The sequence below is a fragment of the Drosophila navojoa genome, chromosome 3 (assembly GCF_054131105.1).
Source record: "Drosophila navojoa isolate 15081-1374.11 chromosome 3, UAZ_NAV_1.0, whole genome shotgun sequence".
NCBI classification, from domain to species: domain Eukaryota; kingdom Metazoa; phylum Arthropoda; class Insecta; order Diptera; family Drosophilidae; genus Drosophila; species Drosophila navojoa.
Genome location: NC_142891.1, coordinates 2,418,633 through 2,444,097, shown reverse-complemented (window position 1 = coordinate 2,444,097; position 25,465 = coordinate 2,418,633). Strand labels below are relative to the sequence as shown.

The 25,465-nt window shown below is 40.2% G+C and overlaps 9 protein-coding genes across 12 annotated transcripts; 5 read left to right on the top strand and 4 right to left on the bottom strand.

Moving 5' to 3' along the window:
* Positions 1–284: 284 nt before the first annotated feature.
* Stip1 (Stress-induced phosphoprotein 1) lies at positions 285–2,743 on the bottom strand. Its single transcript, XM_018099107.3, has 5 exons — positions 2,437–2,743; positions 2,080–2,362; positions 1,127–2,001; positions 825–1,057; positions 285–771 (listed from the first exon to the last, which is right to left on the bottom strand). The coding sequence occupies exons 1-5, from the start codon at positions 2,443–2,445 to the stop codon at positions 699–701; spliced, it is 1,473 nt and encodes a 490-aa protein (XP_017954596.1). The 5' UTR covers positions 2,446–2,743; the 3' UTR covers positions 285–698.
* A 155-nt stretch (positions 2,744–2,898) lies between these two features.
* On the top strand, positions 2,899–4,315 carry U2af38 (U2 small nuclear riboprotein auxiliary factor 38). The gene is made up of 2 exons (XM_018099128.3): positions 2,899–3,135; positions 3,242–4,315. The coding sequence occupies exons 1-2, from the start codon at positions 3,092–3,094 to the stop codon at positions 4,020–4,022; spliced, it is 825 nt and encodes a 274-aa protein (XP_017954617.1). The 5' UTR covers positions 2,899–3,091; the 3' UTR covers positions 4,023–4,315.
* LOC108650006 (protein PET117 homolog, mitochondrial) lies at positions 2,966–5,380 on the bottom strand. The gene is made up of 2 exons (XM_018099129.3): positions 4,644–5,380; positions 2,966–4,588 (listed from the first exon to the last, which is right to left on the bottom strand). Exons 1-2 carry the CDS (start codon positions 4,733–4,735, stop codon positions 4,429–4,431), a joined length of 252 nt encoding a protein of 83 aa, XP_017954618.1. The 5' UTR covers positions 4,736–5,380; the 3' UTR covers positions 2,966–4,428.
* A 42-nt stretch (positions 5,381–5,422) lies between these two features.
* LOC115563430 (androgen-induced gene 1 protein) lies at positions 5,423–14,274 on the top strand. Of its 4 annotated transcripts, none has more exons than XM_089257566.1 (4): positions 5,423–5,560; positions 6,425–6,633; positions 13,322–13,542; positions 13,609–14,274. In XM_089257566.1, exons 2-4 carry the CDS (start codon positions 6,436–6,438, stop codon positions 13,931–13,933), a joined length of 744 nt encoding a protein of 247 aa, XP_089113692.1. In that variant the 5' UTR covers positions 5,423–5,560; positions 6,425–6,435; the 3' UTR covers positions 13,934–14,274. The 4 variants fall into 4 exon arrangements, with proteins under 4 accessions (XP_089113692.1, XP_030242230.1, XP_030242231.1 ...); XM_030386370.2 differs by having other exon boundaries at positions 5,443–5,664; XM_030386371.2 differs by lacking the exons at positions 5,423–5,560; positions 6,425–6,633 and adding an exon at positions 11,458–11,688.
* Positions 9,088–10,967, top strand: Amnionless (amnion associated transmembrane protein). Its single transcript, XM_030386365.2, has one exon. It carries the CDS (start codon positions 9,284–9,286, stop codon positions 10,847–10,849), a length of 1,566 nt encoding a protein of 521 aa, XP_030242225.1. The 5' UTR covers positions 9,088–9,283; the 3' UTR covers positions 10,850–10,967.
* A 1,357-nt stretch (positions 14,275–15,631) lies between the features above and the next one.
* Positions 15,632–19,830, bottom strand: smo (smoothened, frizzled class receptor). Its single transcript, XM_030386327.2, has 6 exons — positions 19,512–19,830; positions 19,003–19,396; positions 18,466–18,947; positions 17,788–18,408; positions 17,561–17,731; positions 15,632–17,496 (listed from the first exon to the last, which is right to left on the bottom strand). Exons 1-6 carry the CDS (start codon positions 19,517–19,519, stop codon positions 16,011–16,013), a joined length of 3,162 nt encoding a protein of 1,053 aa, XP_030242187.1. The 5' UTR covers positions 19,520–19,830; the 3' UTR covers positions 15,632–16,010.
* A 60-nt stretch (positions 19,831–19,890) lies between these two features.
* LOC108649793 (uncharacterized) lies at positions 19,891–22,245 on the top strand. Its single transcript, XM_018098836.3, has 4 exons — positions 19,891–20,188; positions 20,280–20,438; positions 20,503–21,693; positions 21,756–22,245. The coding sequence occupies exons 1-4, from the start codon at positions 20,035–20,037 to the stop codon at positions 22,055–22,057; spliced, it is 1,806 nt and encodes a 601-aa protein (XP_017954325.2). The 5' UTR covers positions 19,891–20,034; the 3' UTR covers positions 22,058–22,245.
* LOC108649796 (uncharacterized) lies at positions 22,184–22,985 on the bottom strand. The gene has a single exon (XM_018098840.3). The coding sequence runs from the start codon at positions 22,775–22,777 to the stop codon at positions 22,253–22,255; it is 525 nt and encodes a 174-aa protein (XP_017954329.1). The 5' UTR covers positions 22,778–22,985; the 3' UTR covers positions 22,184–22,252.
* Positions 22,986–23,720: 735 nt separating this feature from the next.
* mbm (mushroom body miniature) lies at positions 23,721–25,319 on the top strand. The gene is made up of 2 exons (XM_089256792.1): positions 23,721–24,590; positions 24,647–25,319. The coding sequence occupies exons 1-2, from the start codon at positions 23,766–23,768 to the stop codon at positions 25,223–25,225; spliced, it is 1,404 nt and encodes a 467-aa protein (XP_089112918.1). The 5' UTR covers positions 23,721–23,765; the 3' UTR covers positions 25,226–25,319.
* Positions 25,320–25,465: the final 146 nt, after the last annotated feature.

Genomic DNA, 25,465 nt, shown 5'->3' with positions numbered 1-25,465 from the left:
ACTGTTGTCTGATTTCAACCCTATTTAAATAATTTCTTTACCTCTAATATGAAAACATTATATCCGTATAAATAGAATATTGTATAAAATATAGTTGTCCAGTTTATACAAATGAAAAGTAATAGTTTTCAGTTTGAAAAAATTATTATTTAATTTTGGAACGTTCCGTTTGCTTGTCGTCTGTATATATGTATGTATTATAAATGGAGGTGCTGCACGTGGAAATGCATAAACTTTTAGGTAGTTAGGAAGCTTCAGGGCATGCGAGATATTCTAACATACAATTTCCATTCCTTGACTTGTATTTTATTTTACATTCAGAAACTTATTTATTTATATGCCTAAGCTACAGCATTTTTATGTAGTATGAAAAAAGAACCAGAGCAGCATCTGCGTAAATCAACTAAACAGATGTACATATGCGTTAAATGTATTTATATATTATAAAACAAAAGTGAATTTTCTCTTGCATTTAAGTGCTTTTTTCAAACAGTTTTTTCTTTTGTCTGCTTTAGTTTAGTTTATAGTCATGTCAGCGTTAGCGGTGATATTTAAGGTAATTTCTTACATTATATTTTAAGGTTCAACATGTTTTTTTGTGGCAGGACATTAGTTTTACTTGTAATGCATATTGTTTAGATTAATGTATATCCTGAACGCTTTTCTGTGTTGCTTTCTTTTTCTCTCATTTCTGTAATCTAATGGATTTGTATAATGCCTGATTCCAGTAGTTTCATTATCTTGTCAGCTATAGCCGGATTTTGTAAATGTCTGCAAGAGGAGAGGGTTTAATAACATTTCATTTTATCAAGTTGAAAACTTACTCTTTAACAGCATTTGGATCGTTCTGCATCTGTTCGAGTATCATGCGCATGGCCGGATCCTTGAGAATTTGTTGTATTTCCGGATCAGACATGGCATTCTTGAGCACCTCTTGTGGATTACGTTGGAAATTCATTGAACATTGACGATAGCCATCGATTGCCTCAGCATTGTTCGGATCTAATTCCAATGCTTTTTGATACGCGGCTGAAGCCTTAGAGGTCTGTTGCATGCCCTGTTACAAGAAACATCCAGTAGTATAATTATAGATAATGCCTAAGCTATGTATTTAAAGTACACTTACTTGCAGAATCTTTCCCTTTCGAATATAACCCTTGATGAATTTCTCATCGAGCTTAATGCAAGTATCACAATCCTTCAAACCCAAATCAAATGCAGCCAATTTTGTATAACATGCTGCTCGATTGCTATACAATTTGGGATCATCCGGATTACGTTTGATGGCCTCCGAATAATGTTTAACAGCAGTGCTGTAGTCACCTTTCTTGAAGTACTCGTTGCCTTTTTCCTTCTCTTCTTCGGCCTTGACTGGATCAATGTATGCACGTCGCTCTTCTTCCTTAATTTTGGCTTCAACTTCGCTGAGCGATGTCTTTATCTCCGGAGTACGATGCTCAGACATAGCCTTCTCATAATAGAATTTGGCTTGCTTATAGTTCTCCATTTTGCGATAGGTGTTGCCGATACGAGCCAAGGATTTCGCAATTAGCTTAAAGTCAGCACGATTTTCACGTCCCACCTCGATGCCCTTCTCGCACTGCTTGATGCACTCTTCATACTGCTTTCGCTCAAAGTACACAGCCGCAATATTGTTATGGAACGTGATGTCAGTCGGATCGTGCTCGATGGCGGCATGATAGTGTTTGAGGGCAGTTTCAAAATCTTTCTTCTTATAAGCAGCATTGCCTAGCTCCTTTTCCTTCTTGGCAAAGTACTTTTTACGCTCTTCCTCGGTCATGTCCTCCACACGCGGCTCAGCCGGCTTTGGGGGCTCCGCCGGCTTGGACGGTTGCGATTTCCTCTCAAAAGGCGAGCTGCCCGACTGAGGATCAACGTCCATGGGAATATCACCGCGAGACTGCATCATATTAAGCACAGCTGCCGTAATCTCCTGGCAACCTTGCAAAAGAATCGCATTTTGCGGATCATACTTCAGACCTTTGAGGAACATAAAGAAACAAGTGAGGTTATGTTGGGGAGAGGTCAAAGTAAATCAGCATATGTAACACAACTTACCCTCGTTGTAGGCTTCTAGAGCCTTCATATAGTCTCGGAGACCGGCGGCCGCAACACCCTTGCGTGAATAACCCTTGGGCCAAGTGGGATTCAAAGAGATCGTCTTCTCAGCATCCTCGAGAGCTTCTTTAAATTTTCCGGCCTTTGCGAAGGCCGCAGAACGATTACTGTAAAGCACATGATTGTTGGCGTCCAGCGCAATGGCTTCTGTATAGGCAGCAATAGCCTCATCAAATTTCTCAGCATTTAGCGCTGTGTTGCCCTTTTCCTTCAGTTCGTTCACCTGCAGTTGACCGCAGAGCAAACGTTCATATATGATAATCGTTTTGCTTGTTTCTTAAATATTGTAATACGCACCTTATCCATTTTTTCTTCAATTATCTTCTTTTTTCCAATTAAGAGCTTTTTAACAGTTTAAAATATTTAATGTTGTTAAAAACACGCCGTTTACCGCACAAAGTTGTGAGCTTATGAAAATGCAAAAATGCCGCTGTCGGACTTTTCTAGAAATGCATGAGTCGTGAATATTCGCTCAGTTCTCGTGCTCTCGCACTCTCGCACTTGCTCTCTCACACATAAATGTCAGACGCGCAGCGTTGCCAACACTCTCTGTAACAGGTCGCGCGCTGCCGGACAGTATTTTAGTAAGAAAATAGCACATATATAAATTAAGAAAATGCAGTCGGAATTGTTCAACTCTTATAGTTCTTTAAGCAATCAAACTAAATATATATGTGAATTATTTAAAATTGATTTTCCTGTCAATATTTTGTTATTAAATTTCCCTTGAAAACTAAGTTGGCAGCGCCGAACGAATTGCTTGAATTAATTTTGAAGCTGGCAGCGCTGTAGCAGAATACGACAGACGCTGCTTTTTGCGTGCGCCTGGAAAAATTTATATTACAAATTTGTCAAAATATATACAAAATACGGCATTGAAAAAATTTCGCTGCAAACGGCACGCAAGGAAGGCTAATCATTTTAAGCAGCAGCTCAATACCGTAGCAACGTGATGGCCGAATATTTGGCATCTATTTTTGGCACAGAAAAGGACAAGTAAGTAATAAAAAAGAAAAAAAAAGAACAGCGGTCCGCATGTTTTGCAGTTGTACCTTTCGTAAATTTTCCGGCACATTACTAACAAACTATTTACATATTGCAGAGTCAACTGCTCGTTTTACTTTAAAATTGGAGCGTGCCGGCATGGCGACCGCTGTTCACGCATACACAATAAGCCGACATTTTCGCAAACGGTGTTGCTGCAAAATCTCTACGTAAATCCTCAAAATTCAGCGAAATCGGCGGACGGTTCACATTTGGTAGCGAATGTGTCCGATGAGGAAATGCAGGAGCATTATGACAATTTCTTTGAGGATGTTTTTGTCGAGTGCGAGGACAAATATGGAGAAATTGAGGAGATGAACGTTTGCGATAATTTGGGTGACCATTTAGTTGGCAATGTGTACATCAAATTCCGCAATGAGGCCGACGCCGAAAAGGCGGCAAATGATTTGAACAATCGCTGGTTTGGCGGACGACCTGTTTATTCGGAATTGTCGCCGGTTACCGATTTCCGTGAGGCCTGCTGCAGACAATACGAAATGGGTGAATGCACACGTTCCGGCTTTTGCAATTTTATGCACTTGAAGCCCATATCTAGAGAGTTGCGGAGGTACCTTTATTCGCGCCGACGACGCAATCGATCGCGTTCCCGTTCCCGTTCCGGTGGACCGCGACGGCGATCACGAAGCCGGTCGCCACGCCGTCGACGCGAAGATCGTGGCATCGGCGGCGGCACTGACCGTGGCGGCGAGCGCGGCATTGTGGGCGGCACGGATCGTGGTGGCGAGCGTGGCATTGGAGGTGGCACGGATCGAGGAGATCGTAATAATGATCGTGATGGGAACGATCGCGATAGACGTAAAGGAGGAGGTCGATATTAATGGTCCAAACTCCGTTTGGACTTCGGACGGTTCTATCAACTACATTATTTGTGGCAAAGTGAGAGAGGACGGACAAAGAACGCCAACTAAAGTGTATTTCAAAGCTCTGCAGTCTCCTTTTTTGTTTTTCTATGATTTAGTAAGGGGTGTCCACCACATATGTACAAACCAACCGTGACACAATGTGAATTATTTTATCGAGCGCCCATTAGAATTGTAATTACTTATACACACATTCGTAATAATAAAATTGAGTACTAATTATAAAGATTATATAGACAAAGAATAACAAAGAGATATTGTGTGTATAAGAGAGTTGTATTTGACGCGCTTCGTATATGGATTGCTGTAACACAAGTAACGATAGATTTGAGCCTGGATCCGATGCTTCCGGCGTTTTCCTTGTTTACGTATCTAATACGCCCGGATTATTCTTCGTCTCCGTTTCTCGTGCTGCTTTTAACTGTTTGGTCATGTCGATTTGTTGCTGCAGTGCATAACGGTTCTCGTGCTTGCGTCGTTGTTGCTGCTCTACGTCACGCAGAACACCCTCATGTAGTTTGTTACTGTAAACGAATTTCGATTAATACTTAATTTCATTGAAGAATTCTTTATACTTGCCGGTCGTCCGATTGTTTATAGTGAACATAACCTATAATGGCGGTGGAAACGCAAACAGCTAAACCTAATGTCACTTTAGATGCTAACGACATCTTTTCTGATTGATTATCTAATTTTTGGCTATTTAATTTGTATATGAATTTAATTTAATACGTCGAATTAGTTGTTACGACATGACTTTCTGATGTATTTTAACTTCTCGACAAATACAGAGAAATGGAGAAAAGCAGACAGATTTATATATTGTAAGTGACGTGCTTGAAACACTCTAATTATATGAGTACTTTGCGGGTTATTTATATAAATACTATGTTTTTGTTTCCATTAACAAATATGAGTTAATTCAGTAAATGATAAAATTCTGCTCAAAATGGTCGATAGACATAACAAATGACTAGGGCTGCAGCATGAAACAGCTGGTTTGATAACAACATGCGATAGCGAAATTGCAAAAGGCGCGCATTTGCTTATCGATTCAAATATGTATGTTTGCACAAGCCGTTATCTGCGGGACAAAATGTTGTTTTTCGCAGTATTGCGTATGGTTTAGGTTGTTTAGTCTATACATGGCTACCACATAATTGTTATGTTTGGTCAAACAAATGCTGAGCGACTGCGGGTAACACAACTGAAATATGTAAAATTTTTGGACATGCGCATCAGCTGCACGCAATGCGAAGCAACAGTACAAGTACTAATGTGTGTGGGTGTGCGTGTGTGTGGACGCAAGTAAAAGCAACATCGAGCCAATGCGGCGAATGAGCAACATTTTCATACAATCTGCCAGTACGACTCCAGTTTTCCATACGCGCAGTTCTTTGCGCGTAACAAATAAACTAGAAACCAGCCAAAATAAAAAATTAAACAAGCCAAAAAAACTAGAATAAAAGTGAACTATATAGAAATTCCAAATTTACGTGAGTGTCTTTCGTGTGCGCTAAAAAAAAAAAATTTGTTTCTAAGTTCAAACAATTGAAGCAATCAACAACTAGCCATAAAATCCATTAACTTATTAACATATGTAAAAATTATAAACATCGCCAAGCGAATTCTCATCAATTTATGTGGCTTGCTAAGCAATTGTTTATGCATTTTGAAATTTCAGTTTTTCAGGTTTATTTTTGCCGTTAGGTCAGTTGGAACTTGTTTTATGTGTTATTCTCATTGTCCATTTTAAAATATTAATGTCAAATATTGATTTCAAATTTTTATGCAGCCAAGCTTTAAGAAGCCTAATGCTTAGACGCTTAGCATTTACGACACCTTTGAGCACCTTTGCTTTATTTGCTTCGTTTTTTTTTTTGTGGTTCGCAAACATTTGTACCCATGGGAAATTCTTGCAGAGGGTATAATGCTTCGAATAAAATGCCTGTGAAAAACAGCAAAACTTAGGAGGAATCATGAAGCTTATATATTCCTAATATGCTTGTCCTTGAGGCTCTTTACTAAAGCGTGTAAAAATGTTACTGGGAAGATTTAACCTTGGAACTGTTATTCAAATCATATGAAACTTCATTCAGTATACCATGTTTCGATCATTTTTTCTTCCTTGAGGACTAAGAATCCCACAAACCTCTATGTAAATTCAACATATGCTTAAATGTAAATCGCATGGGCACAGCGTAGTTCGTAGTCCCGACTAAAATTTGCTTACACTTTGTATCCTCAGTTTTTATCCAAGCCACAAAAATTGAAATGTTTGCTGGATATTTAGCCAAAAGCAACTAGACCTTTGTTGAAGTAAAGTTAAATAAAATTCTGTATATACTAGATATATTCAGAGCTATACAAGATGACCAAAGTGGAGCTCTATAAATCGCGTGTCTTTGTGACAATCATTCACCTGTGCGCGCTGGGACAATTCGCTTATGGACTGTATTTCAGTAGCTTTGAGGTGCAGCGCAGCTACAAATTGAAGACGAGCTTCAGTCGTCGCCTGGTGCCCGAAACTTTTCCACAGAAATTACGATTTCTCAGCTATTGGTCGCTGGTAAGTTAAAGAATACAAGATGATGATATATAATATCAAATATATATAAATCGTGGTCATTATGAAATGACGGAAATACGACGACCGCAGCCACAATTCGTTTCAAGTGTGTTCCAGCTCAATGATACAGAAACAAGTAGAGCTGCAGGAACAGAGAATATACGACTTGAATATGCCCTATTTCTAGGTACTGTGATTAAATTGGTCTACTCCAAAGTATACTTCTTTCAGCCAATGGTGTCCTATTAAAATCGAATCGCTTGTTTGCCCTCTCAAATTCGATATTTATATATGCATATAATATGCAATATGAAGTCGGTTGTCGCCTTTAATGATCGACATATATGTATAACAAAGAAAGAACGAAAATTTATGTTAGCCCATGGTCCGATTGCCCTTGTTCCGCTTTCATAAATGCTTACAGGGTATAATCAGATTTTTATTATTGTCTCCCATTTATGTCTGCCATATGTTTGTTTATTTGCCTGCTGTTTCGATTTTCGTTTTGCTTTTTTCCCTGTGTGTTCTCTTAATCACCTCTCGCGCTGAGGGGTCAACAACTGGCTGCAATTTGTAAGCGGGCAGTTGGCGTATCTTGCAGATACATTTTCCATGCACACGTCTTACAGATACATTTTAAATGCCATTCATTCCATTATCCAGCCATTCAGTTGTTGTCGCTACAAAGTGTTACACACACACACACTCGCAAAGAATTTGCAATATTTATTTTCATTGTGCGAAATTTCCGTAGAGTGAAAAAGATTTTTTTTTTTTTAATTTTCATTTTTATTGAATTGTAAAGCTGGCCACAAATCAAATTGGTCCAAAAACAAAAGGCCCCCAGCATCTTCGTGACCGATTTTATTGGCGTTGATAGATGCCAGATTATCTGGCAGCCCCACTGCGCTGTGGGAGGCGGCTGGAGCATGTTGGCCCCGAGTAACTCAATTACATGTCGTAAAACAGTTTGGGCATTCGATTCGATCATCGATTTGAATTTTCGCAGATCATTTGATAATATCTATTAGACATATTTCATTATGGTTTTTGTTTACGTCTGTAATTGATGGCTTTCCCCGGATTGACTATTACATTTACTATCGAGTTGGGTATTAGAATTTTATGAGTAAGTAAATCTAATTATACAGCAGCAATTTTTTGTGACACTTATGGTTTGTTTGATTGATCACTGATCATACAAGGCAACTTGACTGATGGATTCATTCCTGATTGACTAGCTCATTCAGTCAATAGGCCCATCTTTACTGAAAAATATATATACTCAATTAGTAGCCAATCACCTCTTTGTTCTGAATTTTCTTTCACAACATCTCTTTGCGACTTAGTTCTTCCAAGCAAACATCTTTTACACTACTTAAGTTCAAGGATTTCCCAAACAAAGAAACTTTTCTTGAGTTTTTTCGGGCTTATCTTTAATTTTGTTCGACCTTGCTCGCCCTTGATTTACAATCTCAATAAATTCTTTGATCTTCAACACAAAAAAGCAAACGGGAAAAAGTGCTTTCCATCTACTCGCAGATATCTCTGCACGTGGATTCGGATACGGATTCGGACTCGGATTTTGTTTGTTTGCTATTTGTTTCGTCGTGTTTTTTTTTTAGCGAATGGCTTTCATGTGGAACCCGTGGCACATCGCATTGCCGGGTCATGCACACGCACGATTACCATCCGGTTTTAATTTTTGCTATTCCTCTATTGTTTTGGCATACCTTCCTCTCCTTTACTTCGATTGTTTATATCAAAATGAAAATAAACGCTATTCTTCTAGCACGGAATGAATGTGTAGCAGAGCAGCTATACTATTATATAGTGTATATGTATATATGTATTATATTGGTATATATATGTATTGAAAATGTGCAATGGCCACACGTTCGTCTCATTCTTTGAACAATTTATTACTTGAACAAATTTATTGAAAATCATCTAAATATTAAAAATAGAAACAAAATTTAGTCGATGATTTTTTGAACTACCATAATTGGGATATTAAATATATTCTAATTGCATATGGAATGAAGATTGATCTCTTTCTCTGTCTTTCTTTCTCTCCCTCTCTCTATGTGACTCTCTATTACGGCTAGTCTATTTATCTATATTCTCAGTTGGAAATCAAATAGTCAAAATGTTTAGAAATTCTTCAATGTCCAAAATTTTGCAGTTCATTTTCGCCTGGAATTGAAAAATGTGAAATTGAAATTTTGTTTAGGTTTTCATAGCTTTGTGTCTAATTTAATGTGTAGCAAGACTAATAAATTGACTGATTGACTGCTTGAATGACAAACTGCCTAATTGATAACACTGGTTAACAGCATTCAATCGAACACGAAAGCATGAGATTTGGAGTGCAAGATAATTACCTAGATTACCTAAATATATCAAATAGTACATATTAGATTTCGTAATTATCATTATTCGATATTAGAATTGGGGATATTAAGAGTTTCTGGAATATCTACAATATATATTAGTGTTATCAAATTCCCATCAAATTTTGTTGGCCAGTGTAAATGGCTGTTGAGGATTGTGTTGAATCTGAGGTAACGCCCCCAAAACTAATGACAGCTCTGTCATAGCATCAGCGCTTATTCTCGGTCTTCAGTCTACAATTTGCTGAGCAGTCAAAATGATGGAATGGATCTCTGTAGCGCTGTTCGCTTTGCTCGCTCTGGAGGCGGAGACGACCAACATCAAGTGGCATAGTGCTGGGGCAGCATTCGATAATGCCAATGCCTGGCTGGATGGTTACTTGCCCTGTGCTCAGGACAAGGTGGTCTTTCCCAGCTATTATCCGGCTGTGCTGCCATTGCCCAAGGAGTTGGCAGTGGGCGGATTCGTACTGCCCCGTCTGGGTGGCTTGCTGCTGGCAGAGGATGCCACCGTACAACTCGGCGTGGGTTCGGGATTGAATAGAGAATGTGACAGTGATGAGAAGCGCGCCTACTTAAAGCCAGCCAAGACGAGCAAATGGTTTGATCCCAGCAGCTGGAGTGACCAGCCCAGCAGCGCCTCCCCCTCCAGCTCAGCCATCGATAGCTACTTCGATCTGGATCGCGTGCCCTGCGATGATGAGCATGTGGTGATCAGTGGCAATAGCGGTCCGCTCTCGTTTGACTTGGAGAATGTGGAGTATCTTCGCTTGGGTCAGCTCATCCTAGCGGGCTCCTCCATATCACGCAACTATCTGCAGGAGCTGCTGAGCAGAGATCTGGGCCAATTGCTCTTCCATAATGCCCAGAATGTGTTTGTGGAGTACTACAGAGGTGAGCTATGTGGCTGCCACATAGACTATGAGAACTTGCTGGAACTGGTCTGCTCCCATGTGGAGCCACAGTGCGAAGTGCCCCATTGCGTCTCCCCATTGCGCACAAATGACGGCTGCTGCTTGGTCTGTGGCGCCATGATGCATGTGAATAGCGAGCACTGCGTAGAGGAGGATCGCAAGACCTTGACTGGTCTTATCAATAGTTTTATGGTCAAGGAGCGGCTGCAGGACGAGCTGCAGTTGCACGTGAACTTTGTGGGCTCGAGAGCATATGGCAATGCTTTGCAGGCGATTGTTGTGGATCGAAATGGCTATAGCGAGCGTAGCGTGGAGTTTATGAGACGTTTCGCTGCGCAACGGAATCAGAGCAAATTTCTGGCTCAGCAGAAAAATTTGAAAATCTTCTATGCGGGCCATCCATATAATCCCAATGTGAGCTTTGCCTCGGTGCTGCTCATACTCTTCTGTATTGTGCTTGTGGGCGTTGTCTCGTTGATTGGCCTCGCCCACTTCATGCCACAGAATCCGTATCTCAATCGCATACCACAATGGATACACAATCCCCGGCGTTGGCGTTGGCATCACTTGGGATTGCGTTTGCCGCAGCATTTGCTCTTCAATCGATTTGATAATGTGACAGCTGGAATGGGATCGGGAGGAGCAGGTGGTAGTGCAGTGGAACGCCTGGCTGTCATTGGCTATGATGCAGAGAATGAAGAGGTGCGTGAACGTGCCTTTGATAATCCCATGTTCGAGCAAGCCGAGCAGGTGGCAGTCCTAGAAGAGCAGCCGGAAACAACTGCAATGACAGCCAAGGTTGAAACTGGAGAACTGGACAGCTGCAGCGTAGAGGAGCAGGAGCTGACTGAAATCAATTTGGAGTCCTCTGGCGGGGAAAGTGAGATCGAGGAGGAGACCAAGGAATGAATGACTTCCCATAAAAAATATTAATTTTAATATAATATGTCTACTCCTAATTGATCAAAGCTACCATCTGAAATACAAAAATGTATTTCAATTCCTCCCTACACAATATTCACTGAAATTTCTGTTAAGCTTAATTATGCTCACGATGCTCACATAAATTTAAATATACATAAATCGATAGCTTATCTAAATAATGGATAACGATTAAATAAACATACATGCTAGTGGTGCGTCACATCGCTTGGGTTTGTCCCTTGACCTTCACGCGGCTTTCAAACGAGCTCGGAATTCAATCGATAGTTCGCATTAGTTGCGACAACCTCAATAGCTTTTGTTCAACTAGACATATCTATATATAGCATATCCCGCCCCACTTGTCAACATGAAAGACAGTTAAAGTGGTCGCACTAATGCTGAAGAGGTGAAAGTAAATTTAATTTTCACTCAAATTCTGCTTCAGTATAAATTTACTCTCTGAATACGATTTTGTTTTTATTCCCGTACTGATAAGCGACGTTATCAGCGGGTCGTTCATATGCACATGGTGTATGTACATAAGTATATATAAAATATATTCTTAGATTGGAGCTTGCATTTGCCAGCTACAGCCGGCTAATCAGTATAAAGTTGACTTTTGAGTGTTAAGCATGGCAAGATCCAAACCCAAAAATAAGGGCTCCACGTCTCCAGGTTTCAATCGGGCTGTACAATTACTTTTACACACTACGGCTGTCATACAATTTAACTATGGCGTCTACTATTTCTACAATTTGGAAATGCCAAGATCAGTTTTTCACCCATACGCTGGCAAATTTAAATTCTTGACCTTTATCTGTGCGGTGAGTGCAATTGCAGCCCTGGTTTGGGGGGTGTTGCTAACTAACAGCTTTGCTGTTAGAGTGCAGTCTGTTAACTTACAGAATGGGCTTATATGTAACGGCTTTTATGTTCTGTAAGTCACCTACTAATATATAAGTATAGGCGTACCTAACTGATATGAAAGTTTACATATAAAGCTGATTAGCTGCATCTACAATAATAAGATTCAATTACAGTTTTATGCTAACGTATTACTATTGCCTCACTGATAAGGCACTTTATCAGTCACCCAAATAACACGAATTAATATTTAATGTCTGTGTTAAAAAAAATAAATAAATAAAAAAAATGAACATGTATGTATATGTAAATATTGATTGTCGCTGGTTTTTCACCTGCCAACAAATCAGTAGATTGTGAACTTTTGTGTGTTAAGCATGGCAAGATCCAAGTCCAAGAAAGAGCGTTCCGCGTTCCTAGTTTTTTATCGTCTATTGCAATTTCTTTTACATTTAACAGCTGTCATTCAAATAAACTATGCCATTTATTATTTGCATACCTTAGACTTGCCAAATTCTATTCCGTTCGGTGGGCAGTTTAAATTCTTAACATTTCTCTGTGCGGTAAGTGCAAGTGCTGATATTAGCGATATCTACAGGTTAGTTCAAGAGATAGGTAATTTAGCTCTAAAATTGCAGTCTGTAAATTTTGAAGAAAACTCTGTAAAATATTAAAAAAAAATATTTGTTTCAATTCTAATCACAACAGCTTAGTCACCATGACATAAAAGCTTTCACCTATTGCAACTTGATAACAATTTAATAATGATTTGTGTTCTCAGCATAGATAACACATAAAAGCAATAGGTAATTTTTATTATTTAATTGATAATAAGTACATAATTTTAGCTATCATTAAATTATTAGCATGATTCTTCATCATTAATTTACTTGAAGTACCGAGTAGCACATTTCATCACTTTATCGTAAGTTTATTTCAATAAAAAGCGCCAACGACTACAAAATGTGCCCAGCCAATAAAATGAGGCAAGCATCGATATACAAATCCTTGAAGAGTATCGATAATTTATCACTGTGGGTACCACGGTCACACAACAGTACAACCGTCTTCAGTATAAATTTTTTGCTCGCCGGTTGATGTTGATGCTGTTGTTGCGGTTGTGAAAAATCAATTAATTGCAATAAAGAAACATATAATTGATAAAAATGGCCACAAGCACTCCTGCAACGAGCTCGCTGTTCAAAAGTGTTTTTGGCGCGCTGCGTACATTGCTTCATTTGACAGCAGCCGTACAATTCACCTATGGCATATATTATGATTATAAATTTGTTGAATTTCCAGCCCAAACGGATCCCAATTCAAAATTAATCTATCATCCCTTTGGTGGAAAGTTCAAATATCTTACGTTTCTGAATGCGGTAAGGCACCGAAAAAATGAGTCTAACTAGCAGCTATTATAGCTCATTAGGCCAATTTGAATTTAAACATGTCATGACAACCGGTTTGAGTTCTTTTTTGTTGTTGTTAAGCTTCAGTGATTTAGCGGTTTGCAATTCATTCCACTTCAATTGTCAGCTAATCAACCCCCTTTTGAGCTATCAGAATAACATGCCTATCTCCTTCCACTTACAGATAATACAAGCCCTGTATTACATTGTCTCCCTCGTGAATGATTTTGTGGGCACAAATGAGCTGGTTCCACGGCGAGCGCCCGCTGTACGCAAGTTCAAGGATTGGCTGCTGTCTACACTGGCCTTTCCGGTCGCCCTGAATGTGGGCATAACGTTCTGGACCCTCTACGCCATCGATCGTGAATTAGTCTTTCCTAAGGTGCTGGATCCTGTGTTCCCTAGGTGAGTGAGAAATAATTGAAATTTGTTTATTTATATTAATGGATTTTATGTCATATACTTTCGCAGCTGGCTCAATCATGTATTGCATACAAATATAGTTGTCTTCATTGTCTTGGAGATGTTTACATCATATCGTGCTTATCCAACACGCAGCAAGGGACTGACTGGTCTCGCCATCTTTATGGGCAGCTATCTAGTCTGGATACACATTATCAAACACTACTCCAATGTCTGGGTATATCCTGTTTTGGAGGTCTTGCAGCTGCCACAGCGTATTCTATTCTTCGCCGCTGTGTTGGGTTTCACCTTTGCTCTCTATTTGCTCGGAGAGTTCATCAACAACGTTGTTTGGGCCAAGGAAGTCAAACTATCGCTGCGCAAATCCAAGTAGGCTGTGTATGTCTAACAGAATCCCCTCAAGTAGTCAATAAAATCAATAAAAATAATGAATTTTACACCAAAAACTTAATTGAATTGCTGATATTTAATACTACACGTAAACTCTTTAGTAAATTGACTAAATAGCGTTTCAAGTATTAGATTGCACATTTGCCAATTGCAAGTTCGAGTATGCGTTGTTTATATTAGATGAGCATCATTAATTTATCAATTGCCTAATAATTCATATCAAATGCAAATGAAGCACTGCAAAATAAATAACTTAAAACTTACCTGCGTTAAATTGTAAATTTTAATTCTAGTATCACTCTAAATAAAAACAATTGAACTTAATTTTGTAAAACTATATTTTTTCATACATTCAAATATTGGCGCCATAAATGTCAGTTGAAATTAGAGTAAATCAATTACGAAAGTGCAACGCAATTGTTGTTGGATGCTGCGTGGGTGATCCGCCACACCCAACAAAAATAAGCTTATAATGTAGCCCTGGTATGTGACGAGCAGCTGTTCGCCAACTCCGCCTCTGTTATGATCGCTACTCGACAATTACATGAGTAACATATGCAGGTGTGTGCGTATGCGTGTGTTTACTGGAATACAAATAACCTGCTGTTAGTCTTCCAGTTGAAATTTACAGCTTCCAAAAAACTCTTTGCAATGTCTTCTTCCGCAGCGGATGTGCCTTTAATTCTCAACCAAGTGTAACTTTTCTCAAAAATCGTTCTGGTCGTGGTCACAGGTAATTTCTCACCTGTAACAAAACTGACCCTCGGCTGGTTTAAGCTACCTGCTGTGCGAGTTTCAACTCAAGCAACTTAAGGCTATTAACTGTGATTTCTATGTACATATGCTAAATTTTCTAAGTCTGCTCAATTTTTTTTTTTTAGTTTGCGTGACTGTTTACAGTTTCGTATTCTATTTATATAACCCTGCGGGATGTATTCTATCTATGTACATATGTATGCATATATATGGATGTACATATGTACATATGCCTATGTATATAAATAATAAATATCCAAACTTTACAGAGTAAAGAAACAAAAACAATAGAGTTTCATTTGGTTTTTGTTTATTATTTTTAAATATATAGTTTGAATTATTATTGTTATATTATTATTCTGGGCACAGTTTTCGTTATCCATATAATATCGATGGTTATGTGAGCTAGGCTGAATTAATTGACGCTCGGGCTAGTCGAAAATGTAATACTCTACACATACACCAATTTAGGTTAAATTTTAGTTCGTAGTAACTTCCATTCTTAAAAAAATTAACAAATTTATTAGCTATTAAAAAATTATTTTAAAATATTAATAATATTTCTTTTTTTTAATGGTTAATATATTAATCTTGTGCAATATTTATAGCAAAAATAAAATTCAATTCAATTAATGCCTTAAAATATCTTTCAGTAAAAAATTTATTTAACAATATTCCAAGTTTCACTAATGAAATATTTTAGTAAGCTTAATTGATTTAGCTCATAGACAAAGTAGATTAATTTGAAGTCTTGTCTTGCCCTATTCACTTTTCCAAGCTTCAAAGTTCGCAATTTAATTAATATTAAATTTATTTCTAGATACAAGAAAATAGATGCATAGAAATTCTAATTGCAGTCACTGTCCCAGGTCGAAGTAAGCCTCTTTGCAGCTATAATATAAGTCAAACGAAAATAAAACATGTATTTGGATTTAAAATCGTTTTATTAGTTACAAATGCTTAAAAATAAACGTTTGTTTAGGCACTTTGTAATACAATTTCGTTCGTTTTCGATGTGTGCGTTGTCCCAAAAGGGGCGACAGTTTGTACATTTAAAACAACATACATTTAAATATAGATATATATAAAAAACTATATAAAACTATAAACTAATTTAAGGAAACAGTCATTATACATTGATACAAGGCACATAAATGCATTGTGCTCTGTTTTTTTTTTTCTTTTTTTTTTGTAAAATTTGCAGTTTGTATACTTAATTGCTATGAGTATTCGTAAAGTTATGGAAGATTCCGTTTTCATTTCGTTGTTTATAAATTTAAGTAAATGCATTTCGATTCATTGCCCTATTTGGATGGCAGCAGCAACATTTTAAGTTTATCCGATTCACTCAACAACGTTGCTTCCTTCTGATGGTGATGATGATGATGATGATGGCCATGATGGTGTCGCGGATTGAGCAGCGTTTGCATTTCGGTCGCATCGTCGCAGTTAATCTCGTTGCGCTGCCGACTTGCTGCATTGAGCAATCGCATCGCCTGCTGCAGCTCCTCGTTGCCATAGGTGGGCAGCGTATGATTGGCTATCTCAAAGGGATTCGCTTGTATGCCCACGTCACAGCTAGTTTTGCTATTGCGCGAATTCGACTTGCCCGAGTAGGAACTATGAAGCATGCCACCCAATCCCAGACCCAGTGGTAAGTCCAACTCCACAGAGGAACAGCTCAACGAGTCCCCATTGGCGTCCAGAGCTGCGGCCAGCTGCCTAGCATAATTCTGCTTAAAATCGCTATTTGAGTCGGCATCCAATTCCGGCTCACGATGTGATTTGCTGCTCTCCTTCCGTGATTTGCGACTGCGTTGAGAATTGCGCGACTGCCTATTGCCATTGCAATTGGATTCGTTGGACTTTTGCATGTGTTTCAGGAAGTGCTCCAAAGCCTTAGAGTTGTTGCCATTGTTGGGCAGCTCCTGTATTTTAGGTCCATTATCATTGTCGTCGTCTTCCTCCTCCTCCTGCTTGACAACCACATTGAGATCTTGTATCTTGAACGAAGCACGCGAATTCTCCTCCTCATCCGATGAGGTCGTCATGCCTTGATTCTGTAAAAATGGCAATATGAATTGCCCATTCTTCTGTATGAAATCATTGATGATGCTCGGATCCAGTCCCGCATTGCGTCGCCTGCTGCTGTTGTGCTTTTTGGTGCTTTGGGCAAACATGCCCACCTTGTGACTAGCATTCGGATAGGTGGTCTTCTTCAGAGCAATCACCTGTGACTCCACCGAGGTACTGCTCTCGCGACGTCCACGTCCACGTCCATTGCTTGCCGCAATGAAATCTCTACGTCGTTGCGTGCGTTTATTGCTGCTGCTCGAGTAGCCGTGCTTGCCATGTTGCCGACTGCGCGATGCCACCTTTGTCTTCATCTCAGCTATCTTAACAGAGACTTGAGAGTCCACAGAATTGCGTCGCGATTCAACAGACACGTGTCGCACGCTAACGCTTATCTCCGAGTCTAGTGAGTTCTTGCGGCCAGCCTGATGACCCTGACTGGAGGAGTTGGTGTTGCCAGCCGTTACTCCAGTCAACGCCATGCGACGCTTAACACACTGTGGCAGATAATGCACCCAAGTGGAGCTAATCTCATTCGTTTCCGACGAGTTCAAGTCATTTACATCGAAATTCAGGCCCACTGGATCGGTGTGCGTGTTATAGAGCGTTATAGAGAGTCTACCCTTGTCCTCAAAATCCTTGCGCTTGGCCCATGTTTGGGCAATGACCTTATGTTTTGGCATTTTGACTTCCTCGACAACCTCCTTGCCGCACTTTCTAATAAAGGAAAATGAAAATGTATTACTATATTATAGAAGTACTTGCTTGGGAGGCTACTCACTTTTTGATATAACGCTTCCAGGTCTCTATAGAGGATGGCGTCCAGCACCAGGTGGACATAAGTATGCCAGAGCTGAATAGACAAAGCAAGTGCAACTGCAAAATACCCACACTTGGACGATTCTCGATCTTACAGACGCTGTTCTCATCAAAAACGGAGCTGATGCGACAACTGAAAGAATTAATGTTATTAAGTTTGGATATAGAATATTTTGTTAAGTTACTCACATAATATACTCCCTAAAGCTCTCTGTCCATTCATTCGAATGTCGAAATTCGGTGACATGGCATGCGATTGCAACTAGTATAAAAATCATTGTTAATAAAGCACAAACACCCATGCGCATAATGATCAAATGGATTTTGTTGCTCGCTGAAGTTGACTTGATGTCGTTGGCAAAATGCTTTAGACCGAACAACATAATCATGCCACGTGTAATGAAATAGCCACCAATTAGGATGACGCCACACAGTGGACCCAGAAGCAGGCCAGCTCTCATCGAATGATTGATATAGCCAACAAAACAAATGCCCACAATGCCATTGCCATCGACCTCACTGAGCGCCATTGTGGTAATGGTGAGCACCAGAGGCAGTGACCAGGCAACCAAATGGAAGTACGAGCCCTTCTTATCGATGCGATCTTGTACATGGCCCATGGCACGCCAATGCCAAGCGTAAGTGAGAAAGACAAACCAAACCATACATGCGGTTAGGAAATAATAAACCAGCACAAAGATGACAACGCAAGACAGATTCTCGCCAGCTGCAGGCTCCGAGTGACGCAATGTTCCATCCTTTCGGCAGACAATGTCCTCGCGAGAACCAGAAGTGAATTGCACCAGCCAACTGGATGAAAATATTATATTAGCTTATACAATAGAGTTTTATTTTAAGTCCACTCACCCGAAGCAGGAAATGAGAAAGCATAGATTAATATAGAATACAATCACAGCTGGATATTTGTTCGCATTCTGCCAGTCGATGAGAAATGTAGCAACCACAAACAGATTCGAGAGCAGACAGAGCGTACCTCCATATCCTATGAGCTTATGTATTTGTCGATGCTCATCATCAGTATACAACGGATCCTTGCATTGCACGCCACAGCCCTCAATGCCAGGATAATAGCTCGCTGAATTATCAGCCGGCACGAGGGGCGTCAAGCATTTGCCCGTTACATTGAATTTCATCTCTCGCGCATCATTGCTGCATTTCATAGGAAAGAGCGTTTCGTTGCAACGCATAAATTTTGGGAAAAATGTTGTATTATATAGCACACGACATGGCTCAAGGGTAATCCGGCACATTTCGTATGAAGGCAGGTAGACCATATCCTGGCCATTAATTTCCTCACATTTCGGTTTAAAGACAGCGCATAAAAATGGCTGCAAAAGCGAAGCATTAGTATCTCATACGCAGGTAAGTTGCAGATTATCTTACCTGAATAACAGCCCAGCATTTGGGTACGTGTCGCAGAGCATAATAACTACCCAAAGCTTCGTTCAACTCCTTTTCCTTACGATAGTCAGTCAAGCTGAGACTGGTCAATGGATAGGGAAGCTTGGAGCCGAAGCATGTATTATGCGTTCCATTCACTTCCAGGCAACGTCCACGACGCACACACTGTATATGGCGACTGTCGAGGCCATCGAACCAGGGCTTATCGTCCTTGCCCTTCTTGCCATACAATCGATAATTCATGGTTCCATTGATGGGCTCCAGATCAATGGAGCTAACTGTAGCTGAACCCGTATTCAATTTAGTCGCACTAAAGCTACCCAAACAGCCAGGCAGCCAGCTGGACAGCAACAGGCAACAAAGAGTGAGACAGCTCCTAGCAAAAAGAAAACAGGCGAAGATTTCAATATAGATAGATACGTACATATATATACATACGTGTATATATACCAAAATTTAATAATTGGCTGTGACACCGTTTGCATACTTACGATTGCATTTTGTATTTGTCGCAAGCGATTTATTTTTTCCTATTAATATATATTAAGCGCAGCCTTTTGTGAATATTAATGTCTAGACAGACGGTCGCGCCTTGTTTGGCCTACCAAACGAAATCTCGCAATCAGTGCATTTTGCTGTTGTTTTTGTGTGTGCGTTGCCAATGCTAGTTAAGTAACGCGTTGGTTTTATTTAAATTTACAGACTATTTAATTCAAAAATAAATGCCAGAAGTGAAAATAAAAAGTAAACGCGCCGCGAACAGACGAAAGCAACAAATGAGCGTTTGATTGCTATTGCCGCAGACCACCCACTACGCTGTACAGCTATCGGCTATCGATAGCCAGCGACCAAAGTCGCGCTAAAGTTATCGATGTGTGGCGTTTTATTACATCCCTGGCCACAGTTTGGCTTGTGCAAATTTATACACGGGCATTATACAAAAAAAGAAAAGAAGCCTCGATTTGAAATTGAAAGCTGTGTGTGCATTTTGGGTTTTAATAATAATTGTTAGCCATGGATGCCGCTCCAGCTGTAGCGCCGCATGCTGCAAATGAGGCAAAGCCACAGCCACAACCCCCGGCCCCGGCGGCCGCTGCGCCAAACGAAAATGGTGTACAAACAGCAGCAAAAAAATCTGAAACAGCGACGGGCACAGCCACAGGCTCCGGTACGTAGTATATATGAGAGTGTGTACACATTCAGCACTAACATACACACAACTTCAATTTGTTTATTATTGTTGTTTCTGTCACACACAGAAATGCATTCCAACGTTGACACTGGAAAAGTGCTCGAGGCGCAAAAAACGAAATCGGAAATGGGCAGTGAAATGGTTTTAATAACAATATGCAGTGCCGATCGTAAAATTAAAAAGACATTCATGTCATTGCCCAGCAGAAAGGATGTTATTGAAAAAGGTAAGTGATGGTGGATAGTTACTAATTTTGTATTCACAATTATTTTTGTATACTTTTTCTATAGCACACAAATACGGCTTGGCTGGAAGTACCATAGTACTGGAAAGCAATGGCTGCGAGATATGTGAAGATGAGGTGTTGCTCTTTGCAGCCAAGGAGAAGATTTTGTTAATGTTGCTTGCGGAAAGCGATGAATATGTTATACTACCTCCGCCCTCGCCTTTGAATCGTTCAGAGCGTGCGGGCAGCTCATTGGATCCCAGTTTTGTATCGAATGCCAATGACTCAACAGTATCGAATGATGAGACTCTCTCGCTGGCTAGTGTCACGCCAAGCAATTCAAAGTTATCTACAGCGCCGTTTAAGGAGTTTTCGATACCTTGGAGTAAGGTACCAAATGATATTATGAAGTTGCTGCGTGGCAAAACGAGCCTGGGCAAGCGTCTCAATGCGTTGGCCAATCTCTTGGTCGATGCACTACGCGAACGCTCTTCACACATACCTTTACTTGTATTTCGAGAAGTCGCACAGCAGGCGGCTGAAAAGTATCCCGATTCATTGCTGGAAAAGGATCGGGAGGGCCAACAGATTGCCACGACGCCACAGTCTCTCATCTCCAAAATGATCAATCGCAACAATGCGCTAAATCGTCCACAAAAACGAGCCAGCTCGAGCACAGCTGATCTACATATTACCAGCAGTAACAGCAGCAGCAGCAGTAAGAAACGTAAATCGGCAGCTACTGCAGTGGCATCTAATGGAAATGCCAAATCGTTGGCATTGAATCGTGATCTTGAAGAGAAGAAAGATTTGCTGATATCCAGTTATCGTGGTGATTCCAAAGTGGAGCAAAGTACCATAGACGACTATATGAAGGAATGCTTTCCCTTGCAGCGCGCCTTCTTCAACAATAGCGAAAAGATTCCAGACATTACGGCCATCAAGGATAATTGGCCGTATATCTTCAATAAGCCACTGCTCTATCAGCATTTCGAATTGCTAATGTCGATTGATCCGCGTGTGTTAGAGAAGCGTTTTGCCAGTGAAAAGGAACGTTTGTTCAAATTCTTTAAAATGTCAAAAAATAAGAAAGTGAACGCATTGGAGGAGAACAACGCGAATATAGTGCGTGGACTGGCATACTATTTCAATGAGGATCCTGACTATATATTCAAGCAATACGATCATGGACCCTTGCCCAATGATGTGCTACAGCACATTAATCCAACCAATGCGCCTTGGGTGGCACTAGTCAGTAAGTACTTTAGATGCCCGATCAACGCTTTGTTTTGTATTAATATGTATTCCCTTTATTAGATACGCCAATATCTGTTGGCGATGAGGGTGCCCATACGGATGCAATGGTCTACATTGAGGGACAAATAATGAGCACGTTTCCAGCTTCAGATGCTGATATACCAGATATAATTGCCCAATTGATCTGCTACTATTATACCTTTAACATGATGTACCCCAAGGAAGCCAATCAAACACTCGAATTTATTGTCATCTATTTTTTACAACATACGCCGGAACAGGTGCGCAACTCCAAAAAGAGCATTACTTCAAATAGTAAATACAATCAGCTAATTTCGAAATTGGCGAATGCAAATGGTTGAGCAGGAAGACCCAGGAGAGAACATCGCATACTATTTAGTTTACAAACATATATATATATTTATTTTGCAGACCCCATTTCACATTATACTCCTTTCTAATTTTTAAGATGATTTATATAAAGTGTGTAGTGTACTTATGTTGTGTATTGTACAATTTTTCTCATTTCAAACAAAACATTTTCATACAATTTTCCATTACTTTCTAAATTTATTTGTCGATCTTACAAGTCCTGAATTATGTTGTAGATCTTCTATGGCGTTTCGCAGAGTGCCCGATTTCTCTTTCAGCACGGCTTTTGTTAATTTCCTACGCAAGAAATTGCGTTCTTTAAAGGATAAATTGTTGGGATTCTGCATTATTCTCTCGGCAGTATTAAATCTTTTCTTGGGCGTTGTTTCCTTGTCGTCGAACGATTCCCATTTGGTTTTTTCCTTACGCCCTGTTTCGATTATATTGCGACGGTAATTTTGTTCCCGTTGCTTTACCATTTCTTTAGCGTCCTGGCTTTGCATATCAAAGCGATTGGTGGTCCGTTGTGCATGCTCATCATCTAAAATTTCATTTTTCACATGATGCCATGGTTTGGCCTCCTGTTCAATGGGCGATGGTTCTGTTTTCGGCTTAAACTTTTGTTTGCCCCAATTCAAAGAACGCTTAGACACTTCTCTTTTGAATTGCATGGAATTACGCTCAAGCTTTTCCAAATCGGCTCTAAACATTTTGACAAAGTTTGTACGATGTAAACAGCACGCTAATAAATTTGTATCAATATAAACAATTGATTAAATCATTTATATCGATTCTTACGATATTTAATATGCGATGTTTGGGCATTGATATAAAATTGACAATTTTTTGATTTGGAAACAAGCTTGAATGGTTAGATAAATTAAACTTTTATTTATTTAAATTATTAATTTATTGCTTAATACTGGTCTAATACATAACTGAATAAAAAGTTGAATTGCAATGTTTATTTGTTTATCTTAATCGAATACTTTTTAAATATCGACAACAGCTAAACATTATCGATGCTAGCTAACCTGTAGAACATCGATACTTATCTAACACGTGCGGTGCTCCGAATGGTTTTTAAGCGGCGGATCCGAAAACGACAACGACATGGATAATTCTGGTGGCAATTGGCATGATAATTCTGGTCATAACGATTATCATTATATGAATAATAGTGGCGACCAACAATCTGGTCAATGGAGCGACAAAAGATATGAACAGAATAACTTTAACCACGATGGTCTTGGTCGAGGACACAGTAAAGATTTATTCAAAAAGTTTCACGATCAAACCGAACTGCAAAGACAGGCTCGTCAGTCTCTGAATGGTCGTGATGGCGGCGGCGGTGGTGGTGGCGGAGGTCGTGGTTGCGGAGGTGGCGGCGGCGGAGGTGGTGGAGGAAGTGGACGTAGTAAAGGAGGAGGTGGAGGAGGAGGTGGACGTGGTAAAGGAGGAGGTGGTGGAGGTGGAGGTGGACGTGGTAAAGGAGGAGGTGGTGGAGGTGGAGGAGGAGGTGGTGGAGGTGGACGTGGTAAAGGAGGAGGTGGTGGTCCAGACAGAAGATGGGACAATCACAGAAGAGCGCGATATGGACATGATGGAGGCGGAGGCGGAGGCGGAGGCGGAGGCGGATACGGTTTACGCAACAAACAAAACAAAGGAGGCAATGAGTCTAGTCCTTGGTACCAGAAAATGCCTAAAAATGTATTCTACTTTCCCAATGGAAAACACAAAAATGAGAATACTACAATTCCGACTCCCACAAAACCATCAGCAGTGGCAACGCCTACAGCTGATCCGACGAAAGAAGCAACGCCTGCGGTTGCAGCAGCCCCAGCAATTACAGCAGCCCCAGCAATTGCAGCAGCCCCAGCAATTGCAGCAACCCCAGCAATTGCAGCAACCCCAGAAGTTGCTGCATCCCCAGCAATTGCAGTTATAAATCAAGCACCTCTCATTAATCCAGCCAACATCAAGAAGGAAAAGAAAGAGGCGTCAGTCAAGGCGCCAGCCAAACCAGCGGAAAGCAGCGAAGACAGCTCCTCCAGCAGCTCCGATGAAAGTGTCGAAGCTGGTGAGGTAGTGAAAAAGACAAAAGTTGTGAAGGCTGAAGCGACTAAAGTGAATGTTAAAGTTGAAGCGGCTAAAGTAAAGGATAAAGCTGAAGTCGCCAAGGTAAAAGTTAAAGCCGAGCCAAAGGATAAAGCACTGCCATCATCCTCTTCTTCCTCCTCGTCCGAGGATGAATCAAGTGATGAAAGGCCAGCGGTTGTTAAGGGAAAAGCATCAGTCAAAGATACTCTCCAGAAATCGCCAAAAAGTTCAAAGAAAAGTGCATCCGAAGATGATGTGGTTTGTATGGGAAACGAAAGTCGCAAGTACACAATACCAGATGAGGATGATGATGAGGATGAGGATGAAGCCGAGGCCAGTACCGATGCAGAGGACAAAGTTGTAGAGACGGAAGTCAAAGGCAGAGACAAGACGTCTCACATATGCGGCATATGCGATAAGAAGGTAGGTCAATTATATATCTCCGATCTCTACTATACTAATGATCTTTATTTACATAGGGGCACACTTCCTTTGAATGCCAGATGATCTGCAGGAATTGCTCGGCGCCCTATCACAGTTTAAAGAACTGCCCGCAACCTCCAAATTTAAATATTGCTCTGCAGGCTTTCATGGAGTTTAGCATGCAACAATTGGCCGTCTTTAATATGGATAAACGTTTCACATTTCCCGGCGGCGCAGTCCCAGCGCCACCTCAACAGCTACCAGCTGCCCAGCTACAAACTCCAACATTTAACAAGACTAAAAAGGATAAACGAACTCTGACTAAAAAGTCTAAGAAAGTGCCTAAGAAAAAAATCAAATTAGAGGCAAAACAAAGCGACGATGAGGATGATGACGACGATGACGAGGATGATGAGGATGAGTTAGAAGAAGCAGATCCCACTGACACAGAATCGAGTGATTCCAGCGCTGATGCAAAGCCAACAACTAAAATCAAAAGGAAACGCAGCTCCAAGCTATCTTCTAAGAACTTGCCATCTGGTCCCGCAGCATATCCGTTTCCATTGCTAGCTCCTGGTGCACCATATAATCCAATAATGTATCCATATGGAGCACAGTTTAGTTTTCCTAAATAATTTGTAATTTTGTATACAAGTTTTCTTTGTATATATGTATGTTTAGATATAAGCATAAAGTTATTATTAAATAGAAAGAGCATGTGTAAACTTAGTTAATTTTGAACACATCAAATAATTGATAATGAAATTAAATCCGCATTTTTCTTTGCCAGATTTTGGCTAGCATTTACTCCTGGAAAGTATAAGTATTATGACGGCAACTAATTTTAAATGGTTTAACCCGGCGGTTGTCTGCGT

Bases quoted from the DNA above. Each gene is read 5' to 3' on its own strand.
- U2af38 (XM_018099128.3), top strand. From the start codon at position 3,092: ATGGCCGAATATTTGGCATCTATTTTTGGCACAGAAAAGGACAA. The intron at 3,136-3,241 runs GTAAGTAATAAA...TACATATTGCAG, and splicing joins TTTGGCACAGAAAAGGACAA to AGTCAACTGCTCGTTTTACT.
- LOC108649796 (XM_018098840.3), bottom strand. From the start codon at position 22,777: ATGTTTAGAGCCGATTTGGAAAAGCTTGAGCGTAATTCCATGCAATTC.
- Amnionless (XM_030386365.2), top strand. From the start codon at position 9,284: ATGATGGAATGGATCTCTGTAGCGCTGTTCGCTTTGCTCGCTCTGGAG.
- Stip1 (XM_018099107.3), bottom strand. The intron at 2,002-2,079 runs GTAAGTTGTGTT...TGTTCCTCAAAG, and splicing joins TCTAGAAGCCTACAACGAGG to GTCTGAAGTATGATCCGCAA. The intron at 1,058-1,126 runs GTAAGTGTACTT...TTCTTGTAACAG, and splicing joins GAAAGGGAAAGATTCTGCAA to GGCATGCAACAGACCTCTAA.
- LOC108649793 (XM_018098836.3), top strand. From the start codon at position 20,035: ATGGATGCCGCTCCAGCTGTAGCGCCGCATGCTGCAAATGAGGCAAAG. The intron at 20,439-20,502 runs GTAAGTGATGGT...CTTTTTCTATAG, and splicing joins AAAGGATGTTATTGAAAAAG to CACACAAATACGGCTTGGCT. The intron at 21,694-21,755 runs GTAAGTACTTTA...TCCCTTTATTAG, and splicing joins GCCTTGGGTGGCACTAGTCA to ATACGCCAATATCTGTTGGC.
- mbm (XM_089256792.1), top strand. From the start codon at position 23,766: ATGCCTAAAAATGTATTCTACTTTCCCAATGGAAAACACAAAAATGAG. The intron at 24,591-24,646 runs GTAGGTCAATTA...TTATTTACATAG, and splicing joins GCGGCATATGCGATAAGAAG to GGGCACACTTCCTTTGAATG.
- LOC115563430 (XM_030386369.2), top strand. From the start codon at position 12,895: ATGGCCACAAGCACTCCTGCAACGAGCTCGCTGTTCAAAAGTGTTTTT. The intron at 13,108-13,321 runs GTAAGGCACCGA...TTCCACTTACAG, and splicing joins ATCTTACGTTTCTGAATGCG to ATAATACAAGCCCTGTATTA. The intron at 13,543-13,608 runs GTGAGTGAGAAA...ATACTTTCGCAG, and splicing joins CTGGATCCTGTGTTCCCTAG to CTGGCTCAATCATGTATTGC.
- LOC108650006 (XM_018099129.3), bottom strand. From the start codon at position 4,735: ATGTCGTTAGCATCTAAAGTGACATTAGGTTTAGCTGTTTGCGTTTCC. The intron at 4,589-4,643 runs GCAAGTATAAAG...ATTCGTTTACAG, and splicing joins TATAAACAATCGGACGACCG to TAACAAACTACATGAGGGTG.
- smo (XM_030386327.2), bottom strand. The intron at 17,732-17,787 runs GTGAGTAACTTA...TAATTCTTTCAG, and splicing joins AGCTTTAGGGAGTATATTAT to TTGTCGCATCAGCTCCGTTT. The intron at 17,497-17,560 runs GTGAGTAGCCTC...TTCCTTTATTAG, and splicing joins TGGAAGCGTTATATCAAAAA to AAAGTGCGGCAAGGAGGTTG.